The sequence below is a fragment of the Zootoca vivipara genome, chromosome 10 (assembly GCF_963506605.1).
Source record: "Zootoca vivipara chromosome 10, rZooViv1.1, whole genome shotgun sequence".
NCBI classification, from domain to species: domain Eukaryota; kingdom Metazoa; phylum Chordata; class Lepidosauria; order Squamata; family Lacertidae; genus Zootoca; species Zootoca vivipara.
The window spans coordinates 32,452,621-32,467,188 of NC_083285.1; the positions used below are offsets into that span (position 1 = coordinate 32,452,621).

The 14,568-nt window shown below is 42.0% G+C and overlaps 1 protein-coding gene and 1 long non-coding RNA gene across 5 annotated transcripts in view; one reads left to right on the forward strand and one right to left on the reverse strand.

The window, feature by feature from the left end:
* Positions 1-11,509, forward strand: LOC132592755 (uncharacterized). Of its 4 annotated transcripts, none has more exons than XR_009558265.1 (4): positions 1-865; positions 1,978-7,169; positions 10,432-10,593; positions 11,394-11,509. It is a non-coding gene; the product is annotated as an uncharacterized LOC132592755 (long non-coding RNA). The 4 variants fall into 4 exon arrangements; XR_009558267.1 differs by lacking the exon at positions 11,394-11,509 and having other exon boundaries at positions 1,978-5,427; positions 7,026-7,169; positions 10,432-11,343; XR_009558266.1 differs by lacking the exon at positions 11,394-11,509 and having other exon boundaries at positions 1,978-2,106; positions 3,953-7,169; positions 10,432-11,343.
* Positions 3,589-14,568, reverse strand: part of PPFIA2 (PTPRF interacting protein alpha 2) — a 260,822-nt gene continuing 249,842 nt past the window's right edge. Inside the window, exons 27-33 of the mRNA XM_035128598.2 lie at positions 13,118-13,293; positions 12,719-12,816; positions 11,501-11,676; positions 11,337-11,405; positions 9,090-9,249; positions 6,993-7,089; positions 3,589-5,102 (exon numbers count right to left, since the gene is read on the reverse strand). Of these exons, the coding sequence (XP_034984489.1) occupies positions 7,031-7,089; positions 9,090-9,249; positions 11,337-11,405; positions 11,501-11,676; positions 12,719-12,816; positions 13,118-13,293 (738 nt within the window). The 3' untranslated portion in view covers positions 3,589-5,102; positions 6,993-7,030. The remainder of the gene's footprint in view (positions 5,103-6,992; positions 7,090-9,089; positions 9,250-11,336; positions 11,406-11,500; positions 11,677-12,718; positions 12,817-13,117; positions 13,294-14,568) is intronic.

Below are 14,568 nucleotides of genomic sequence, written 5' to 3' on the forward strand. Positions count from 1 at the left end.
CAGCAATCCCAGCTGTGTTTGTGAGAGTGTTTGAGTGCAGAAGAGGCAGTTGGAGAGGGTGATTGGAGGAGATCAGAGAAACATGTGGAGCAGTTTGAACAGAGGGGTTTGGAGTGTGAGGGAGGTGGTTGGCACAGCTTCAGATGGCAGAATGGTCCACCAAACCACAAGGCATCCTCACCATCGTCATCAGCGTCCGAGAAAACAAAAAGGTAGAGGGTGGTTCTCTTGCTGATAGAGGTGTTGGCTTTGTTGGATTGCTTGAGGGCTGGCATGTCTGTGAGTGCTGTGGCATACAAATTTGGCCAGAATGAGTCCAGCATCCATGCCATCAAGGTGTATGAAAAGGAGATCCATGGGGCTGTGGCAGTAAGCACACCACTGACCGCAGCCAGGTGTAGGACAAGGCTTTGGTGGAGACAGAGACGGCACTGAACTTGTGGCTGGAGGACACGAACCGGAAACATGCTCCATGGATGGCAGCATATTGTGCCAAAAGACACCAAACCTCTATGACTTCAAACCTTCTATCACAAATGGGGACCAGCTTGCTATGGAATTTGAAGCCAGGCCGGGTTGACTTAACAGCTTTAAGATCTGCTTGGAACGCAGCCTCAAGATCATCTGTGAGATTACACTCTTTGAGACTATAAAAGGAAATGTTTGATGAGCCCAAGAGACAACATCGGTAGCTGCCAATCACCATGTTCCTCACAGATACCAGCCGCTGCTGTCGTAGCAGCAGATGTGCCTGCGCAACCCACCTCTGAATCTGAACCATAGCCAAGCACTTCTCGGTCTTCATATAATCAGAAGCATCATCCAGCGAGGGAGGAGGATGACTTCATTCGTCCCTCATAGATAGGTAGGTGCCGCCATTTGAAAAATGGTTTTTAAGTGGTCTTCTAGGGATTGTTCGGGCTTTAGTGATTTTGCTTATATGTGTGATGGTGAAGAACATAACCCCAGGTGAGGTGAGAGTTACCTGTGGCTTTAAGACGAATATAAACTTGAGGGCTAGCCTTTTAGTCAGCATGTTCTGTTAGAGAAGGTTAAGCACAGTTAATGGATGTTGTATGTTTGTGTGTGGGTGGGTGGGTGGATGGATGGATGAAATACAACATTGAATTTGAAACGTCATGTTGAACACAATACATGGTACCAGGAGTAAAATACGTTTTGAGAGGGTATTATGGAATATTTGAAGGCTCTGCATCTCTCTCATGTGAAGCAGCTGAGGAATGGAAGAGGGGAAAGTGTAAGGAAGGAGGAGAATGTGGTAGCTTTAAACAACTGTAGAGATTCGAACAAAGCAGAGATGGAGAGGAAAAAATTGTGGTTTTAAGCAATGGCAGGGGTTTGAGTAGAGCGAGTGGGTAGACACTGAAGTGGGGAAAATGCTTTAAAACAGGGTTTGAATACAGCAAGAAGGAAGATGCGAAAGTCTTCCTTGTAAGACTATTTTTTTAAAAGTATTTCTCCCTTCCGAGTCTATTCAGACCTCTCCCATTGTTTTAAACCACCACTTTCCCCCTCTCATTTGTCTCTCCCAGGGCTGGCTCTACGGCCAGGCTGGGTGGCACAAGGCGCTGCCCACCCGCCGGCCGCTCCGCCACGCAGGAAGCCCACCCGCCGCGCAGCAGCACCCTCGGCGACCGCGCTGCACGCTGAGCCCGCCCGCCCTCCGCGCTGAAAAACGGGGCAGCAGTGGGGCGGCGGAGGGATCCGTCACACCAGGGCGCCACAGGTGCTCAAGATGGCCCTGGTCTCTCCTGTCTTGCTCCCATGTCACAGCTGCTGCTGTTGTGCAATCTGTCCTCTTTTTTGTGCCCCTAACCCACCCCAATTTTCATGCAGTCAGGATTGTGATTTGGCACTACAGATCCTCCAAAGGGGGCTACATGATGACACTCTTAAAACTTTATTATACGTAAGACATAAGGACCAATTTATCCTAACTTTGTGTCTTCCTTCCAGCTACTTGGCTACACCTCAGAGAGCAAAAGCTTATTATGGGTATGTCCTTCGAATCCTGGGATCCAGGTCTCTACAGGACCGGCTCTTCATGAATTTGGAACAGCAGCATATGGAAATCGTATATGGGAGGTGAGTCACAGGCATCAAAGTGCTGTTTCTCCCATAAGCACTCCTTTGTACATGTTTCCCAAGTATGGAGGTAGGCGGAGCAGTAGATTAATTAAAGGAGGTATTTGTATGCCTTTCACATTTGCTTTTGAAAGTTACAGGAACCCTAAAGTTACATGTATATATGGGAGGAACATAGATTTCTCATTTCTTGTCATGGCCTGTCCTGCCTCTTTATGCCTATGCACATTGTAAAGGTGAGAGAGGTATTATTGAGCCCTATAGCTACCATGTTTTCCCGAAAATAAGACACTGCCTTATATTTTTCCTCAAGAAGACACACTATGGCTTATTTTCCGGGGGGGGGGGGGGTCTTATTTTTTAAAATTACGCGTCCAGCTTCGCCTCTTCCTTGGCGCCCTCCAGATTAGCGCCTATCACTATGTCTTATTTTTTGGGTATGGCTTTTATTGTGCAAATGCTTAGAAATCCTGCTACGGCTTATTTTATGGGTATGTCTTATTTTCGGGGAAACAGGGTAGTAGGTCCTTAGGTCCTTCCCCACCTGTAGGGTGCCCATGCAGGGAAGAAATACTGTATACCCATCAGAAATAAAAACTTAACTCATCTATTTTCTACTCAGCACCTATGGGTATAAAGAAGAGAAGCTCTTGCTATAGTTGTCTACTGAAAAGTAATATTGCATAGTGCAACTACTATTAGAATTAGTGTATTTCAGGCTTCCTCAACCTCTGCCCTCCAGATGTTTTTGGCCTACAACTCCCATGGTCCTAGCTAGCAGGACCAGTGGTCAGGGATGATGGGAATTGTAGTCTCAAAACACCTGGAGGGCCGAAGTTGAGGAAGCCTGGTGTATATTCTAGGACACATGGTAGCTAGAAAAGAAACTGAGGCATCTGTAGGCTTCAGCAAAAAATTCATTATGGCTGCAGTCCTACATACTTACCCATAGGTAAGCCTTGTTAAATTCAAATCACCTTCCCTATTTATAGAATTATATTGTACTGTTATATAGTGTGTTGACTCCAAACCAAAACTAATCATACTTATATCAATGGGACTTAACTAACTTGCTCAGGATCAAACAGTGGTGGGAGAATTAGATTACCAGGTTGCTTGTACCTTTGATTCCAGCTGTATATTGATCTAAAAGGCGTTTGGAACTTTGAAGACATGTTACAGCAGTGGTTACAACAACAGAGTTATATCCCATAGAAATCAATTGATCAAGCCAGTGTCTTGATGGTTGTATCAAAGTTTACTTAGAAGGAACCCTTTTTGTATGTTAACTTTCTATGAAGCAGTAACGTTCAGTGCACCATCTTGTGGCAGGCGGCATTATTATCTTTCAAAGCACATTCTGGTTGCTTGTTGATAGAAAACGTTATGCTTTATATTCACCCCCGAAGCAATGTTTGCCTCTTAAAGTTCCATTTGAAGCTGTGGCACACCATGCAGTTCCACCAGACACTGAACACATAAAACAGCACTGATTTTCTTTTATTGACAACGGGGGAGAAAAAGAATCTGTCACCATTTGGTTAACTGAGGTCTGTTTAAGTAAAAAAAATAAAGCAAAACAAAATGCAGTGAAACAAATGTACGTGCAGATGTTTTGCAGATCAACCTGCTGAAAGGAATAACCAAAAGACAGGTCTGAAGCTAAGATCAGGCAGCGGGAGATTAGCAAATAGAAGGTAAATGACATTATTAAATAGGTCTTACTTTGAAACTTCCCATATAAACAAAGAATAAACATCAATAACACCACCAAATAAAGCCACAGCAGATAATAGTTTCTCCTCTAAGCTTTTGTACATTATATATTAACTTTTCTGCTTTTCAGTTAGTTCCTCTGATAAAACTGACTTCTGAGAAGTCTCAGCAAGGCCGTCTTGGATAAACATGTTATTAGTCAATCAGCTGTCTAATGCCTATTATAATGAAGAAATGGAGGGCAGCATTTTTCTATATAACTGAAAACTTGAAGATCAGGATTTATTTCCCCTTGATGTTTGTTCTATGCCAACGTTGGCCGGCATTTGAAGAATATGGAAGGCAAAACGTGAGTCCTAGAAAAAGCTAGTTTCTTCTTGGTCCATAAGTAGCCATTGAGGAGAATGTCTCTTGTTAACCTCCTATAGTTGATTTTTGATGTTGTTGATATTAAACAGGAGAGCAGTCACAGTGCTTTTCTACAAGTATATATAACAATTCTGTTTTGCCTTCAGAGGTCCATTTTTGGCTCAAATCTTTCTTTTGTAAATCATCAGAGGCAGGTGTTGAGCTTTAGATATTGACAGATTTCTTTTAAAAAGTAGGAACATGTTGAAGCATCTAATAACTCTGCTAAACATATCCAATTGACTTTGCTACAATTCAAAACTGTAAAAATGGTGGAATGGAAGGATACAAACAGTATTGTTGACACTGTATTGTCAAGTGTTTGCACTAAGACCCCATGTACCATAGATTTAATTTCTTTTTAAAAAATCATATTTATATCCATTTACATGAGACTTACACATATTAAAAGAAATACATACACAGTAAATACATAAATTCTAGTATTTTACAATAAAACAGATGAAACAAGTTTAGAAATGAGTGTCTCCTTTTGATAAAAGCTTTCCTGCACTTCAATCAAATTTATGATGATAAATACATTGGGGTTTATTATTTTTCTTTAAAAAAACTTAATTAGTAACTATTACCTTATGGAACTACCCAGTGGGCGCAGTCCAGCCAGTACTGTTGCTGCACATTCTTTAGTCATTTCAATGGGGCTGTCTGAAACTTATGTTACCTCCATTGAAATGAATTAGAGTTGCATGATGGTAGTACTTGGCAGGCTGCACCTTAAAACGCAATTTGTAAAAAGATCTCCATGTAGTTTAGTCTGATAAATATTCTAGTGTACTTCCTTATACCCTGTTCTTGAATAAAAAGCTTCTTTTCGTAACATGGTGGTAGTGCACTTCAGGTAGAGTTGGCATCTAGAGGTGGGGGAAAAATAGTACATTCAGTAATAACTCCATTACAACATTCTGTTACTGAGCCAAGGGTCTCCAACATGGTGCCTGTGGGCCCTGCAGAAGTCTTCCCTGGCAATGCAGGGCACCCTTCTTCATCCCTCTATGGAAATTAGGCTCACAAATCATTCTGGTGTAGCCAATGCAATAAGTTGTGGTGTGTGCTTGATTACAGCATGTGGTGCTCTGTGAGAATTTGGATTGTAATTGTTTAGTCATACAGCGGTACCTCGAGTTACAAACACCTCAGGTTACAGAATCCACTAACCCAGAAGTACCCCCCATAAAGGTTGGTGATCTCTATCTTAGGCTCATTATTAATTAGTAAATGGTTTCTAGCACAGCCCTGTTGAAGCAGGCAGGATTATTGTGGAGAAAAGGGGCTGCGGACACAATGGGGAAAACCTGTCTTGAAGCACTCAGGAAATTTAAACATAGGCAGTATCTGTATGTATGGAGCTACGAGCCCCAGATTCCTTTTACCACTCAAGTATGCATATTTTACCTGAAGCAATCAAGGTAAATGTTACTGTTTTCTGTGAGAATTTGGATTGTAATTGTTTAGTCATATACAGTGGTACCTCGAGTTACAAACACCTCAGGTTACAGAATCCGCTAACCCGGACGTACCACCTCGGGTTAAGAACTTTACCTCGGGATGAGAACAGAAATCACACTGCGGTGGCAGTGGGAAGGCCCCATTAGCTAAAGTGGTACCTCAGGTTAAGAACGGACCACTGGAACAAGTTATGTTCGTAACCAGAGGTACCACTGTATAATATACCGAAGCAGACGTGTTAATACAATAAATATTCCAGTTAGAATTTCACTATCTTTGCATCTTTTTAAGGTAATAAATTGGGTTGCTTTTTCCCCTCTAGTAGGATTGTTGGTAATGTAGAATGTTTCCTTTGATGTTGGGAAATGTTTCAGATGTCATTGGTGATAGTATTGGTCCATAAATTACTGTAGCTACCAGTGGAATAAATGTCAAGGGCAATGGCATTTACAATGAACCCATAGACTGCACTCTTGAGTAGTACTGTCCTTGCAAATTGCACTGATTCATTTTTCTATACCTTTAGCACATTATTTTTGGCTGCCTAGTGCTGTTCGTATTTCCTAATTTTAGAATTTGTATTCTCAAGCAATGGCTGACTCTGTAGTAGTAGCAGTAGATTAGATAATCATAGGTTTGATATTTGCAAGCATTGGCTCTTTACTATCTGAACTTGCAGTGAAATTTGTAATGCTCTGGGGCACACAATTTCATACCCTTGGCATGCTAACAGCCTACATAGCTCTAATTACAAGCTGTTCCAGTGCTTTTGTCCTCATTTGGTTTAATGTTTTTGCTTGGGAGAAAGGAAAAGCTTTCCCACTCTCTACATTCAGAGCTAAACTACACATGGCATTAATGATGAGTGTAAACAAGTGTGCTACGTCTGGCTGCTTTTATTTTGGAGAGAAATCCATCTTGGGGTCCGGTGCTAGAATCTGCTTCAAATGTGGTTGGAGTCCTATGCTAGTTTTTTGCTGAAAAGTGCACCAACAAGGTTGACATTTGCCCTGAAGGTGCTATTTTGCAGTGTCTGGCAGGTTCCTTAGATTCATTTGAGTCTCATTCCAAGGCTTAGATGTTGAGAACTCACAGCTCCTTATTACTCAATACTGTTAATGTGCAGACACAGTCTAAGGATAGTCTGAAGTTGTACAGCCCAGGCATACCTTCACTATCCCAGTGCCCAGACGTACCACAGTGAGAACTTCCTAGGCCCCTTGAGAGAACCCTACACTGCTATGGTTATTGTTTCAGTTCTGCCCAACAAATAAGATAGCTTTTTAATTACTCACATGAGTTCACCTCCGTCCTTTTTTCCATGCCAGCCTTGTCAGCATGAATACGTGCGAACTGTCGAGCTGTCTAGTCTCTGCAACCGTGCTGACGCCACTGCAAATTGATAGCCAAAACAACAAGAAGAATCTTGGAATTAGAGGAAGGGGAAGAAAACATGTAGCCCACTCTGCAAGGTATTCTCTGTGACCCAACTCTTGGAGCTTATTTAGTGTGGATTGCATGGTTGCCCCCATTCGATTTTCATTTGTTAAAAATAATACTCAGTAGTTAACACTAGGGCCTGGGGCAGCGGGTACAGCTGCAGATTTGCTCTGTTATGCATGTTGGGAAGAGAGAATGTGCACATGTACACTTAATGTTCAAATAAGGTGTATATTTCCAGAGTGCCTGATCTGTTACTCAGATTTTTTTTTTTAAAGATTCTGTCAGGGGTTTCTGGTGACTACTCTCGAGTAACGACGCTCCTCAGGTTACTTTTCCATAACGTGTTTATTGGTGCAGATATGTACAGTGAAGCAGGTGCAGAAACATGTCTCCTCAGTCCGATGCAGAATCCGGAAGTGCCCCTCGGCGCGAACGCCCCCAACATAAAAGGCGCGGGACACTGAATCTCTTTCCTTTTCTCCTCCTTTGTAATTCCGGAACCGGCAGAAAGGGTCTGCGTTCCATATTTTCCCTCTCCCCCTGTTCCGCTTCTCTCTCCTCCCGTCTGTAGAGTCTGGGCTCTTTCATCCTGCCTGAGCCCGGGCACTCTCTCTCCGTGTCCTGACTTCCCTCCCCGCAGTCTGTGTTTACTCTTGATGATTGGGGGGGGGTACTCTGTACTCCCTCCCCCTTACAGATTCTGACCATGCTATCAGGGCATTTGCATTACAAATGCTTTCTTTTGGAAATTCCACAGTCATAAAACAAATAGTTACAATAATACAAAAACATACATCGCTATTAAAGTAAAGGTAAAGGGAACCCCTGACCATTAGGTCCAGTCGTAACCGACTCTGGGGTTGCGGCACTCATCTCGCGTTATTGGCTGAGGGAGCCAGCGTACAGCTTCCAGGTCATGTGGCCAGCATGACTAAGCCGCTTCTGGCAAACCAGAGCAGCACACGGAAACGCCGTTTACCTTTCCGCTTGGAGCGGTACCTATTTATCTACTTGCACTTTGACATGCTTTTGAACTGCTAGGTTGGCAGGAGCTGGGACCAAGCAACGGGAGCTCACCCCATCATGGGGATTCGAACCGCTGACCTTCTGATCGGCAAGCCCTAGGCTCAGTGGTTTAGACCACAGCGCCACCCGCGTCCCAAAATCGCTGTTACATTTCATTAATTACATTCCATTTATAATTGACCTGCCTAACGACAAATAATTACAATTACAACAAATAAAGGTTTGGCATATCTTGCTTTGCATGTCATGCATCTATCTCATATATTGGTTTCACCTTTTAAGTTGCCTTAGTGAAATGAATGCACTTTTTGACGATATTCTAATTTTCCGAGTTTCACCTATAAATTCATTCTTTCACACCCCTATATGGATTTCTGCTGGAACAGGAGACACGGCAGACAGACCATGTGGTTGGGTGGGAAGGTTCTCTTTTGCTGTTCTGATAAGAGACAATTGGGGAAAGAAGGTGTGTACTGCTTCTTAGCCCAATTAAGTAGAATCATAGAATCATAGAGTTGGAAGAGACCACAAGGGCCATCCAGTCCAACCCCCTGCCAAGCAGGAAACACCATCAAAGCATTCTTGACATATGCCTGTCAAATAGAATGGATAAATAAAATGTAGAAATGAAAAATACATTCACACCCTTCAGGCATTTGAAACTGTGTAAATACAGGTGGGGGGCACGGGGACAAGCATATGAGCCCAAGTTTGCTGCAGCTCTTTCACGTACCACTAAACCATGGTTTAGTATTACATCTCTTAAAACAGTTTATGTGTAAATATTTCACACCAAACAGCAGCTATGTCAGTGATGCTTAGCTGCTGGCTACATTGCTTATGCAAGGTTGGCATATTTTCTTTCACGTAGATAATGAATGCTTAGACACCTTTAGTTATGAAAATAAGCATTAGCCCCATACCATCAGTTGCCATTTTTCGTGACTGTCCTGATGTTGTAGTTAATCTGAACCCAGCTGGCAGTGTTTCTGAGGAGCCAGGCATCATGCTGATTCCATGGACCTCACGTGGGGGGAACTGTCTTCGCCAGGAAGAGCCTTGCCTGTAATTCTTGTCATCACTCTGTTGACATGCAAATACAGTATTTAATTTTGAGGAATAGTTATCAGTAGAAAGGCAGACTTCTGCTTATTACAAATAGAAACAGATACTTAACAAGGGAATCTTGTTTTAGGCTGGCCAATGTATAGCTTTATCATTCCTTTTGAACATATTCAGATAAAATGGTCCATATATAGCCATTGTTACTCTATATGGCCAGAACACAGTGAAAAAGTGAGCCAAATAGAGACACTGAAATATAGGATGTGCACAACATAGCATCAAATGGAATGTAATAAATAACCCTCAACTCATCCTTTGATATAGTCCCCATTGGACCCAAAGGGTAGGGAGATGTTGACTGGAGTGCTGGGGAGATTATCTGCTGCCCACCCACTGTTGAGACACTAACTAATATACCTCTGTGGTTTCATTATTTAAGAAATTACCAAAAGATTATAGAGGGATATGGCTATCTAAAATGTCCTATGTAAACAGTGATAATAAGAATATAATCAAAAAATGGGGGTAGGTGGGTGGGCAACAACTAATGAAATTGACTAGTACTTTTTCTTTTCTTTTCTTTTTTTACTAAAAGCTATGTTCTGTAAGACTGTAATTGCACAGCCTCCAGTGGAGGATTTGCAGTATTTCATCACAATCCTGAATTTGCATGAAGTTAGGGTGGGATAGGAAAGCAAAAGAGAAGGCAGGTTTCTCAGCAATAAAAGACTGAGTAAGGAAGGGATGGAGCAGAGGGAACAGCAGAGATTTGAATAAAGCAGAGATAGAAAAACCGAGAGGGAATTTTAAACAATGGCAGAATTTTGACTAGACTGAGCAGAGAGTGACCTGGGGGAACTGCCGGTTTAAGCTTGAGTATAGCAAGGAGGAAGTTGGGAACGCCTCTGTTGTATTAGCTTCTATGTTGTACCCATCACTGCTATTTTCCCTTGTTAAATCTGGTTGTGTGTGTGTATGTATAAGATAGATAGATAGATAGATAGATAGATAGATAGATAGATAGATAGATGATAGATAGATAGATAGATAGATGATAGATAGATAGATAGATATAAACAGCAACCCTTCAGTGTCCTTCCATTCCTGCTTTGCTCAAACCTCTGCCATTGAGTACAGCAAGAAGAGTAATTGAAAATAAAAATATGGCTTTTTCAAACTTCTTCCTCTTCCATTTCTCAGCTGCCTCATATGAGAGACATCAAGGATGTGAAGCCCTCAAATATTCTACAGTACCTCTCCACAATCATGTATTTCCTGGTACCATGTGCTGCCTTCAACATGGAAGTTCAAGATTCAGTGTTGTAGTTTAAAGAGATATTTCATTAATAAGAAAACACCTATGTATGTACAACATTCGTCAACTGAATTAAACTCTTCTAAACTGACAGGCTTTTTCTTAATATTGTAGTCATCATACATATAGTAACATATATCAGTATGGGCTGTGTAGACCAAGGGAACTGCAGGATGAGAGAGGGGGAAGCCTGAAAATGAGGGTGATCTGTGTGAAGGGAAAGTTCAAAAAGAGGAAGGGAAAAAAGGTGATGGTGATAATGGCGTGTAGGTGCAAAGAGACCTACACAATAGGAGACAGGAGAAGGCATGGGAATGGGGTGATCTGTGTACAAAGGAGAAGAAAGGAGGAGAGTGGAGTAAAGAGATGCCTAGGGGGGTGCAAAAAGAGGGAGTAGAAGGCATGGGGAAGGGTCTGAAGAATAAGAGGAGACGGTGGCTTCATGGTTGGGTCGAATATGAAATGGATGCTTAGCTGTAATGTACGGAAGATGCAAGAGGTCACCATGGGAGTGGTTTGTGTGCAAGGGGGAGGAAATTGCACAAAAGGGGGGGGAAGAGACATGTGGGTGAAGGTGAAAAGAGGTGCAAAGGAGGACTGCAGAATAGAAGAGTGAAGTGGCCCCCAAAAGGTGAAAAGTGAGCTTAGTAGTTGCATGGGTTGGGAAGGAGAATCTCCAGCTTAATAAGGGTTACTGGGCCAAGCGAGTAGGGGTATGTATATATATGAAGACCAAAATCAACCATTTCATATTCTCTGCTACCTATTAAGTATAAATAAAATTACTTACTTCATCAAGTCGTCTATCTGTTCCTAGTGCTAACAAATTGTTGTATTCTCTCTCAAGGATCTGCCGTGCCTGTGGTTAAGCAAATCAAACAATTGAAGCAAGCAATTAAAAAAATTGTTAAAATCCATGGGAAGTAATTACAATTAGTAATTTAGTTTACTTGCCTGTGTATTCTGATTTGGAATCTGCAACAACAAAGCTAAGCTGCAGTAATCGAAGTTATCATCCAGGGCTATGAGTGATCCATGCACACCACTTTCTAACACATTGTTTGCATATTCTCGCAATCCAATTGCTTGTATCCAGCGTATGACTCTGTCATTACTCCATACCAACACATCTATGAAAAGGAGGGAGAAAAGCATTTTCCCAATGACTGAATTTTCGAAGTGCAAGAATGCATGGAGGGCTGAGCTGAACCAGTTCTGAATTTATATAGAAATTTCATTATATGGACTTTTTAAATCCAAACAAAGCAATATAATTTCGATAGACTCATAATTATATGTTGCATTGTTCAGATATATTGTGTTTTAAAATTCCCGTTAATTTGTATGATAGCTACATAAAATTTCTGGACACATTTCCTTGTAATGTGCTGATAAGTCTATGCTGATTCCATCTATATAAAAATGTAAAGATGACCTTGTGACTAATCTATGCTCTCCAAAAGTGCTTGACCGATTGCTTTGAAAATTTGACACAACCTTGCCACACTGTACACGAGTGTTTTTATATACCTAGATTATATAGATGTCCCAGCTGTGACCTTCTGTTTTAGAAAAACCTTCTTCCAACGTTAGTTGTATCACCATCTGCTGGATATCAAAGCAGCACAGCTGAGGATGCCTCAGCTGTTGCCATTGGCTGCAGACTATCTGTGACATCACAATAACATGGCATTGCCCAGCATTGCCCAGCCAGGGGAACAGACCAGGCCCTTCCCAAGATGCACATGGGGTGTGCGGATGGAAGAGAGAGAGGGGTCGGGGTGATGGGTGCCATCACACGGGAGGAAGATGATATCACGCAGCAGGGGGACCACAGAGAGAGGTGTCGTGACATCTGGTGTAAGGACCGGGGGTGCTAAGTGAGGGAGGGACATGCCTTTCGGAAGGATGAATGGGGTGGGGCGGGTCAGGGGGATTTAACAGAACACGCATTTTGGGGGGAATGAGTGCCACAGCAACGTGTGGCCGGGAACAGCTAGTAATGAATAAACTTAATTCCTTGCTTTGCCTCAAGGAATTATTTCATTTTAGACAAGCCTATTCTGAGCCTGAGAAAACTTGTTCATATAACTACATTGGGGCTATTGGGTCCAACAGAATAAAAATTCAGAAGACAAGCATTAAAGATATCCTCCTTTAGTAAAGTATTACCTTTTATTTCATGCTGACTTGCTTCTCTTCTCCTTTCTAGTTCTTGTCGGTCATAATTCAGTTTCTTTAAACACATGATTCCATACTGCAGACTTGTTCTGTTATTTAAGGTGGGGAAGAGGACATTATAAGGCAACTTGCATTGAAAGTAAACAAATTGGAAGATTTTGTGCATTTGAAAAGCTCCTCTTAAAACATTTTATAAATACTGTAAACATCTTCTTTCTGTTCACATGAGACAAACTCTGGAAATGATTTATATATCTGTGGGGGGAATCGTATATCTTTTACCAGATATAAACATTTGGCTTTGGTAATATCAGCACTTTTATTTCTGGTTTAAAAGTAGCATAGACATGATTTTAATAAATAATAAATGAAGATACTGTGCTAACTCACCGATGAAAGCTATCCACCATTTTTAAGTGTACCCGGAGATCTTTTTTTGTCAGGTGATCTAACATCCTTGCATCTACCAAACACTCCATGAAGTAACTTCGATACTGTGGCAATCCCAGACTAGGAAGCCATTCATTACCAATCCATTCATGATTCATGTCACCATAAGCAAGAGTCTGGGGTGGAAGGTAGTGAAGAATAGGAAAATATAAGTGTCCATAGTATAGAACAACTGCAATTCTCTTGGTGTTCCAATTTCCTTAGTAATATTAGGTAGTACTCTATATATGCCATAATATCAGCTCTAATCAACAATCGGCATTCCTAGTCTAGCAAACAGGCGCACAGAAGAAATAAGGAAATATAAAGCAATATTATCCATGAGGGCCCTTTCTGGTTACAGGAGAAAGGCATCCTATGGTGATGAGTGATTTCTACCATGTCAGAAATCAAAACTTTCAGAAGCTCCTGAAACCTCAGCCCAAACAAGGTTTGGCATGTAAATAATAGGCTGGCAAAGTATATACAATGGCCTTCTACCTAATCCTAATAAAGTTATCTTGAGAGATGAAATGGTGTTACTTTAGTTTTGTGGAACTGCCATGGGAAAATAATTTCAGTTGGCCTCCATGTGGCTGGTATAATGTGTAGACTGGCCTTCAAAAGTTACAGATTCTAGCAGGCATGTAGACCTTTCTCATTCAGATGGCAGAAGTGAAGAGAACCCACAAGCCACTGCCTATAACAAGGGTAGTGAACTTTGTGGAAAAGCTGGCAAAGGAACCTCCTGGAGAAGAAAATCCACTGCTTGAAATGAAAGTTACTACTTCTGCCACACCAGACTGCTTATGTTTCTTAAATACTTGTAGCACTGGTCCTCTCAAAGATAAACAAAGCCAATGTGACTCATTTAACAGTACATAGTCATATGGCAATACGGTAGTAAGCAGGCATAGTAATGGAAGAGGCGGCAGCAGGAAATTGAATCCCTTAATCCCTGGGGGCTACTTTCACAAGTGGACGGAGCCCTGCTCACCTGGCAATCACTTGATATCACTAAGATGTCAGGAGACACATTTTTTGCCTTGTAGTATGACAAGTTATGCCACAGAAGAAAAATCAAGCAAAGTGGGGTTTCAAGTCGCCATCGATCAGCTGACAGGCAGTTAGTCCAAGCTGGCTTCCTGCATGGATTGGCTGCATGACCAGGCTCCTCATGGGGGACTCATGCAACTGATGCAATGGGTTTGGTTCCATGCCTAGGTTCTGCAGGCTTGGAGTGCCCCATGCCCTGCTCTGGGCAGGGGTTGGCTGCATTAACGAGTTCCCCATAGGGAATCTGATAAGCACAACCAATCCCAAACAAGCTTCTTCTCACTGCAAATCAACTGATTGTTCATTGATAAAGGAGGCTTCCTGCCACTTCCAACGGAAGGTTTCCAGTTGTGCAT